An 8,305-nucleotide genomic window follows, 5' to 3' on the forward strand; every position below is an offset into this window, starting at 1 on the left:
TGTACCAGTCTCTCATTTGCGTTCAGATGACTTGAACAGTGTTGGGAGGCAGGAGGGTGTGGTGGCTCATGGTGCCTGTGTTTCCCCTCAGGCCCGGCTGAACTGCAAGCACTGCGGGAAGCCCGTGATCGACGTGCGGATCGGGATGCAGTACTTCTCCGAGTACAGCAACGTCCAGCAATGTCCACACTGTGGGAACCTGGACTACCATTTTGTGAAGCCATTTTCCTCCTTTAAAGTTCTGGAAGCTTATTGATGAAAGCTTCGCTTTGGTAATAGCTCTTTTATTGATACTATTACTTTATTACATATCTTTTCTAGGGAAACATTCTGCAACGTTAATTTCTTTTCTAATTTAAAGGAGTTCCTTTGTTATGTGGCCACTAAAATGGGGGCTGCCCTTGCCCTCTCCCTCTCCTGCCTAACTCCCAAATGTGAGTCTGTGGTCATGACCAGAGCCCAGGGGGCAGACCTGTGAGTTGGGGTGTTGGTTCACTAATACAAAGAGTCTCTCATGCTCTTTTAAAGTGGTGGGGAGGATGGGCTGAATTTAGGAAAGGGGTTACAGGGTTCTAAACTAAGAGCATGGTAGGAGTTGGGAGCACACTTTTACTTTAACCGTTTAAAGACCCACGTTTAGATCTTCTCTGGGCCTCGGGAAAACATGTGACAAGTGAATGTGCGTCTGTACCTGGAGAGCTGATGGTGTGTTAGTCCATCTTGGTTTAGCTTCTGCAGCACACGTGGACATGCAGTTTACATTCACAGATTATTTGAAAGTGAACACGAGGGCTGTTTCCATCACTCTTGTAATAGTCAGTCTTCATACTGAAAATAACATCCAGATTATGAGACATATGAAAGCTATTGGTATTGCAAATATTTTTAGGTAAGCTGACCTATGACAGAATATACTAAGTGAATTTGGAAATGATGCACACTCATTCAAGAGGGCAAAAAGGCAGAAAACTGTGATCTGAATTTGGTCACATTAGCTCCTAAGGAGAATCCATGAATGACATGATTTGGGTGGCACCAGTTTATATAGGTTGCATTGTCAAAGTGCCATTTCATGTCAGGTCCTTCTCACAGGTAAATCTCACAGCCACAGCACAGACCTGCCTGGCCAGTTGGAGAATCAGTCATGGCCACACTTATCTTCCCCCAAATTGCTGACAGTGGCATTTTACCCATTTAGTGCTGAGTTTCCAAAATCAAAGATTTTACCCTAGGAAGGAAAGGAAAAAAAAACCCTACTTGTTGAGGGTATGAGGAAAAGAATAATTTTAATTCTTCTGTTTTAAGTATATTTCATTTTGGAAAAAATCACTGATTGTAAGGTATGACAATGCGTTTGAAAAGAGATCATTCTGAAGATCTCCACGATACCTTATCATTGGTGAAAAAAGATAATAACGTATATTCTTATTTGCCAGAGCAGTGGGCTTTCCAAAATACAGCTTTCTGCTCATTAGATCGTGGCAATTTAAATAGACGTACACCCTATGTCCTCATAGAATTGAATTGGAATATCATTTCTCAAAAATGAATTTGATAATTTCAAATGTGATATATGTAGATGCTAAGTGAATGCTTAAAATATAATTATTTTACAGGTAACCAAATTTGGGGTTATGTGAGTATTTATATCACTCACTTGGTTTATACCCTTTTTTCCTCCTCAGAAAAACAGTTGTTTTTCCTCTCAGAAGTGTTCAGGATTATTGCAAGTGAGCTTCAGTCCCACATGAAATATTTGATGTTTTATTTGAAACAACACCACCTTAAAAAGAATCCATATGTTAATTTTCACCTTTCAGTTTGGGTGATTGTAATTTGGTTTCCCACATCTGGTTGTGGTGTTTCATCAAACACCAAAATACCAACACTTTTCATGATCAGAAAAGTATTTCATGGTGGGGGAAATGCCCAGTGCTACTGAGAAGCAGGAAGTCGTTATTGGTCCAACAGTATTTGATGCAACTGAGAGAGGTCTATAGGACATAACACTTGCAAATTCGTCTTTAATATGCAGAGTGGTAGTTGTGAGTTACCTGTTTTCCTGTTGGTCCTCTCATGTACCCAAGTACAGAAGTTTTTCTCGTCTTTGGAGCACCATTTGGATTTTCCTTCTGAATTTAAAATGAATAGTAAAATATTTGTAATGCTGTTCTTTAACCCACCTAAATTTTTGTAGAGAAACCTGCTTTTGTATTGTTGTTCTCAAGCTTAATGTTTACATATAGGTCGCATTCAGCAAGCTCCTCGGTCTAAAACTTTGTGAGCGTAGTGTCTGATGCATTCAGTATTTTCTTTTTATATTGGTTTCTGCTCCCTAAAAAAAAGTATGGTGCACTCACTATAATTAGGTAAAGTTTGCTTTTGGCCTTTATTTGATGAAAAAGTTAGAATTCTATGGATGCTGTATCGCAAAAGGAGAGGCATAGGTATCATACCTGAGGGTATCTTTGGCCTTCAAGGCATTGCATTCTTGTCTAAAATGAAAAATTTGGTTGATTTGAGAATAAAATATAATTGATTATACAATAATGTAAAGAATAAAGCTTGTTTTGGAAATCTGCTGACCTTAATATTTTCCCCATGCTTTCTCAAAGTACTTTGCTGTGAGTACCTTGCTGGAAATTGGAATATGTAAAAAAAGATGATTATTTTTGTTGTGGTTTGGATATTAAAAGATATTAGTCACCCAAGAGATCCATTTTCTGTTTTTCTGATGAATAGTGCTCAATAGTATGAATCACTCATAAGTGACATAATTTCAAAGCAATTTGTCATCTACTCTTAACTTTTTATCATTTATTTTTAAGAGTTACATACCTTCAACAAATAAAATGATCTACTTTAGTGAGAAGACTATTTCTGATGGTCTCATCATTTTCTCTTCAGGCCAACTCAGTTCTCCACTTTCTTCTGGTTGTCTCTGAAGCAGTTAATATACTGGGTTTATACCTGAAAAGATAGACATTGGCCATGAAATTGGGGAGTGGGGTCAGTTATCCCAGTCTAATTAAGGAAGAGCTTTCCCCAGTCTTTATTTTGTAGTTTTTGTAAAAGAAGTTCATTTTCAGAGTAAAAAGTATTTTCATATCTGCTTGAGGGAAATTAATTCATCAGAAAACAACATTATTAGGTGTTTAAACCCTAAACCTAGCAGATACACTGATACATAACTTATTAGACCACCAAAACTAATCTACTGAAATCTCTCATTTTGTCCCGTAAGACCGATGCTTAACAATACAGTCTGTTCTCCAGTGCCAGGGTCAGTAACTCTAGTTTGCTTTTCTCTTTAGTCTCATGGTAGCAGCTGTTGAGTAATTTCAGTTGGAGATTCGGGAGGCAGTGAAGAGAAAGGGCTCTTGTTCAGTGTTTTGGCTCCTATAACCGGATGCTGCCTAACTCAGCTCATCTCCATGTTCTGTTGACTTTGTTACCATTCCAGGTAATTGAAAGAAAATATATGGATGGGCATCTTTAAAACCAGCTCAAAAATATATTCCTGTCTTTAAAGATTTCTCGTCAAGATGGCTTGGATTGCACTTTGGTGGAGGGAAGACAGTGTAAATAGTTCAAGAATGTTGATAAAACTGAAACACTTGGTTATGGAATTGTGTGTGATGTTAGAAGGTTTCTGTCTGTGAAATGTATGTTAATAAAAATAATAAAATTTCAGAAACTGACATTGTACTCTCTCTTCAGTGTGTCTCTTTATTTTTTGAGCTTGGAATTGTTAACAGAAAAGATAGTGGGGAAGACTTTCTGCGGTTTTGTTCACCATCCAGGTAACCATTTCAAAGTCTCTACTGCAGCTAATAAAAACTGAACTTTCTGTGCTGTTTGAAAGTGGTTTGTCACATGTAAACCCCCTTAGCAACAAAATAAGTATTCTGTATAACGGTTAATTCCCTATGAATAATCTAAAATTATTGTCCTGGTTATAGGGAATTCTATCCAACAGGTAGATAATCCTATTCTACACATGTTTTCTTTGGTACCTAGGACTGTAACATTTTTCATAATGAAAAGATTTGGTCATATCCTTCTTTATTATAAGAAAATGGACACTGAGTTGTAATTAAACTTCTTGCTGACTTCATGCTGTTTGATCAAGTGTAGTTTATCTTTCAAATCTCCTTGTCTCCTCACTTCTCTTTTTTGAGCCCTAATCAGTTACTGAAACATTAAATAACATTCAGCAAGTATAATTTAAAGCCTAGATATATGCTCAGAAAGTGTGTGTGTGTTTTCCTTTTCAACCATCCCTTTCTCCACCCCTTTGGCATCCGTCAGCGTTTCATCTGTATCTGCGGGTCTGTTTCTGTGTTGTTTGGTTTACTCATTTGCTTTGTATTTTAGATTTCACATATAAGTGAAATCAGATGTTATTTGTCTTTCTGTGGCTGACTTATTTCACTTCCACAATACCATCTAGGTTCATCCATGTTGTTGTCCTTCATTTCAGATATTCTCAGCCAAAAGATTGAAATCCACAGAATCCTTAGAACACACTGTAAGATGTGGAAACGTGGGCAAGGAAAGAGTCCAGTCTGCCAGTGGATTCAGAGCCTGTCGTACCACTTACTTACTACAGACATCTGAGGCATGCATTTTATTTTGTTTAAAGGCTCAAGGACTTGGGATATTGTGATTTCTACTAGTGTAATTTATGTCAATGGAATTCCTTTGCAATTGTAAGGAAAGTACAGTTCTTACTGTAGTAGAGAGAAAAAAACCAGAGTTCTACAGTGATTGTTAAGAATTATGTTTAATGGAAGAAAAATCTCATTTGTTCTTAGTAAGTTCCATTTCTTTAAACCTTGCTTATATTGTTTTGACTTAAATTTGGCAGCAATTAGATTGCTAATTTTGTAGACTAGACTGGCCCTCTAGTAGTGAGCTAAATTTGGGGAGAAAAAAGCTTGCCTTGAGCTTTGCTTTGTTTCATGGGCTCTCAGTTCTCCACACCTGGGATAAACCTTACTTGATGAATGCGAATTATCTTTGAAGATAGGAAAGTGCTGTACGGTGGTACTGTTTGAAATAGTGTACTTTTAAGGCATATTTTTTCTTCTAATGGCAGCCTTTAGCATTGTGATAATTACTTTATATAAGCCTGGTCTGGTATTGGTATGCCTTAGGGACAGCAGACATGCACATAGACAAAGCACTTTGTCTTACGGTGTTCAGTGGAACAACACTGGCTGCATCTGTCACAGTTCAAATGGGATCAACTGCCACAGCACCATTTCCTGGTGTGGACACCATGCCAAGTGGCTCTGATACACTTGATTGAAAATGTAGATCATATCTTAAAATCAAGTTTGGAACAACCTAATTACATTCCACATAAACCTAAAAGTGGAAAAGTCATTGCCACAATAGTCACAGAATTTAGAGATGCCAGAATTTAGAGCAAGGGCTTTGCTTTTTTGTTGTATTCATAATAATATATGTTAAATTTCATCGATAAACTCATTTTAGAGAGAAACAGGCCCAGAGAACTTAAATCTAAGTAAGTTCACGTAGTTAATGTCTAGCCTGGAATTAAGCCTGGATTTCCTCTCCTAGTCCTCAAAATTAGATCAACGAATGGGTGCATTGTTTTCAGTTGAGAGATGACTTTGGGCTTGTTCTGATAAGGTGATAGGTTTAAAAGGTATAGTAGTCCTCGACTCAGCAGCCCTGGTGCTAAAGTGGAAGTCATTCCGAGAGCCCTTGCTGGGGACCCTGGTGGATAAGGCTGACAAGCACATTTGAAAGTATCCCCTAGTTTTAGGAAAAACAAACAACAACTAAAAGGAAAAAAAAAATATGTGAAATCAATAGCTGTGTCCTCTGTCTTTTTTCATGCATTCATTTGTTGACTTCTGTTCCCTTTTGTTAAGATAGATCATTGCCTGAGGAGAACTGGCTGGGTGCAAGGTGACACTTCCAACGGTCTACAAAAAATCCATCATTTTATTCACTTGGGGATCTGACTTTGAGATGTTTTTGGATTCAAACGGGTCAAGCTGTCATCCTTGATAGCATTGATCTATGTAATTTGGGCAGGGTTTTCCTTTTTGACTAACTTTTCAAATAGTTTCTCTTGGAGTGTTTCATTTTCAGTTTCTTAATATCTTTTCTGAAGCTCTGGTATCCCTGACTTTTTTGAATTGTTAAACCTGATTGTTGTTTATTTGAAATTCCACACAACCTTAGAGGGAAAAAGTGCTGGTTACAGGTTTCTTTTAGAGAATTACATTTTTTTCATGACTTTTAGGGTCTATCTTTTGAGCTAATAATTAGTGATATTCCGAGTTATTGCAAAACCATGGGTTGGCAATCAGTGCTTTACATCTTCTTACTATTTTCATCACATTAACAATTCATGTATTTTTCTGAAGCTCTGATGACACAAGCAAGTGGTTGATGAAGGATGTAAAGCCAGGTGGGGCCCTAGACTAGGGTTCATCTGCAGAAACCCATGGCTCTAAAAAGAGAGTGGTTTGGGCAGGGAGTGGATGGCGGGAGTCCTGGGGGCTGCTCAGAATATTTCAGAAAGCTTAACGGTGATCATAACATTGCCCACTACGAGGCTGCACAGGATATCTAAAAGGGCAGTTTGTTTTGGCAGGAGCCACAGCAACCCTGGTTTTCTCACACTGCTCAGAAACACTGGCGGTAGCATATGCCTTTGATGAATAATGTATGAGAACACAAATGAATTACGACCTAATAAATGCTGTTTATTTTATAGACATAACCTTTCAAAACCAGTTAGGGTCATATTAGGTGGTGGGGGGGTGGCCTTTGGTGATGACGGAGTTGGGAAAATGCCATTTTTTAAACAGTGCTACTTTCTCTAACCCCTTTTTACCTGTGTGATACTCTTGCTTTATTTTTTCTGTACCTGCCCATCTCTCTTTCCTACCTTTTTCTCCTGCCTTTCCTGTTGTGTCAAGTTTCTTAACCACTAGAATACAGTAAAAGTCTCTTGACAAACCCAGACACGCATTGGTCAATAAATCAAAAAAGTTAAAATAGATGCCTACAACTGGAATAGAGATAGACAAGTTGATCAACGGAGAGACAGACCAGAAATAGCTCCACACTTGCATATATGGTCAACTGATTTTTGACAAAAGTGTAAAGAAGATTCAGTGAAGAAAGGATAGAGGAACACATGGAGCTGGAAGAATTTGATATCCATATGTAAAACCTAAAACAACCAACCTAACCTGGATTCATACACCACATTTCAAGACAAAGTACATCACAGATCTAAATGTAAAATCTAAAAATGGATACATTGGATTATAATAAAAAACAAACGAGCCACTTGAAAATGTGGGAAAAATATTTCAACAGACACTTCACACACACACACAAAAGATGGAACACCTGGTAAAATACTGAACATCTTTTGCCAGTATGGAAATGTAAATTAAAACCACAATGCAATACCATTACACACCTGTTGGAATGACTAAAATTAAAAAGACTACCAATTGCTGACAAAGATATGAAGTAACAACTCTCATACACTGTCAATGGGAAAGAGTTGGCAGCTTTACAAAAAGTTAAACAGATACCTATCATAAGACCCAACCATTCCACTTCTATGTATTTACCTGGGGAAAAAACAAGCATGTTCAGGAAGACATGTTCATGAATGTAGCAACTTTATTTTGTAGTATCCCAAAATGGAAACAACCTCACTGTCCATCAGGACAATGGGTGAACAAAATATGGAATATCTGTACCGTAGATCACCACCGAGCAATAAAAATGAACAAACTATCGATACTGGTAACAACATGGATGAATCTCAAAACTAATACTGGAAAAAAAGAGTACGTACTATAGCCCAGCCATCTTTGCTCAGTGATTGAGCATTGACCTAGGATTCAGGAGATCACGGTTCGATTCCTGGTCAGGGCACATGCCCGGGTGTGGGCTCGATCCCTAGTCGGGGGCGTCTAGGAGGCAGCTGACCAATGTCTGTCATCATTGATGTTTCTGTCTCTCTCCCCCTTCCTCTCTCTGAAATCAATAAAGATTAAAAAAAAAAAAAAAGTACGGTATGATTCCATTTAGGTAAAACTTTAGAAAATGCAAATGAATCTATTGTGACACTCCCTACCCCACCCTGGGATGATTTATATACCATAAACATTTAAATTTAACTCAGGAACACACATATATTTGACAGATTTGGTTCTTCTGTTTGTTTTAATGTGTGATACCTGCAGTTGTAGGACCATGTACCTTTATTGCAAAACCTTTTGTGATGCATTTTCTA

At 37.8% G+C, this 8,305-nt stretch overlaps 1 protein-coding gene across 4 annotated transcripts in view; it reads left to right on the plus strand.

Annotated features, from left to right (window-relative positions):
- The window catches only part of HECA (hdc homolog, cell cycle regulator), a 44,962-nt gene extending 36,914 nt beyond the window's left edge, over positions 1-8,048 (plus strand). Inside the window, exons 4-5 of one of the 4 annotated variants that reach the window (XM_081139535.1) lie at positions 92-272; positions 3,464-8,048. In XM_081139535.1, the coding sequence (XP_080995661.1) occupies positions 92-256 (165 nt within the window). In that variant the 3' untranslated portion in view covers positions 257-272; positions 3,464-8,048. Of the gene's footprint in view, positions 1-91; positions 2,714-3,314 lie in introns of those variants that run through there. The other 3 variants (XM_081139536.1, XM_081139534.1, XM_081139533.1) reach the window with 3 other exon arrangements.
- Positions 8,049-8,305: the final 257 nt, after the last annotated feature.

This window comes from Miniopterus schreibersii (genome assembly GCF_964146895.1).
Source record: "Miniopterus schreibersii genome assembly, chromosome: 6".
NCBI classification, from domain to species: Eukaryota; Metazoa; Chordata; class Mammalia; order Chiroptera; family Miniopteridae; genus Miniopterus; species Miniopterus schreibersii.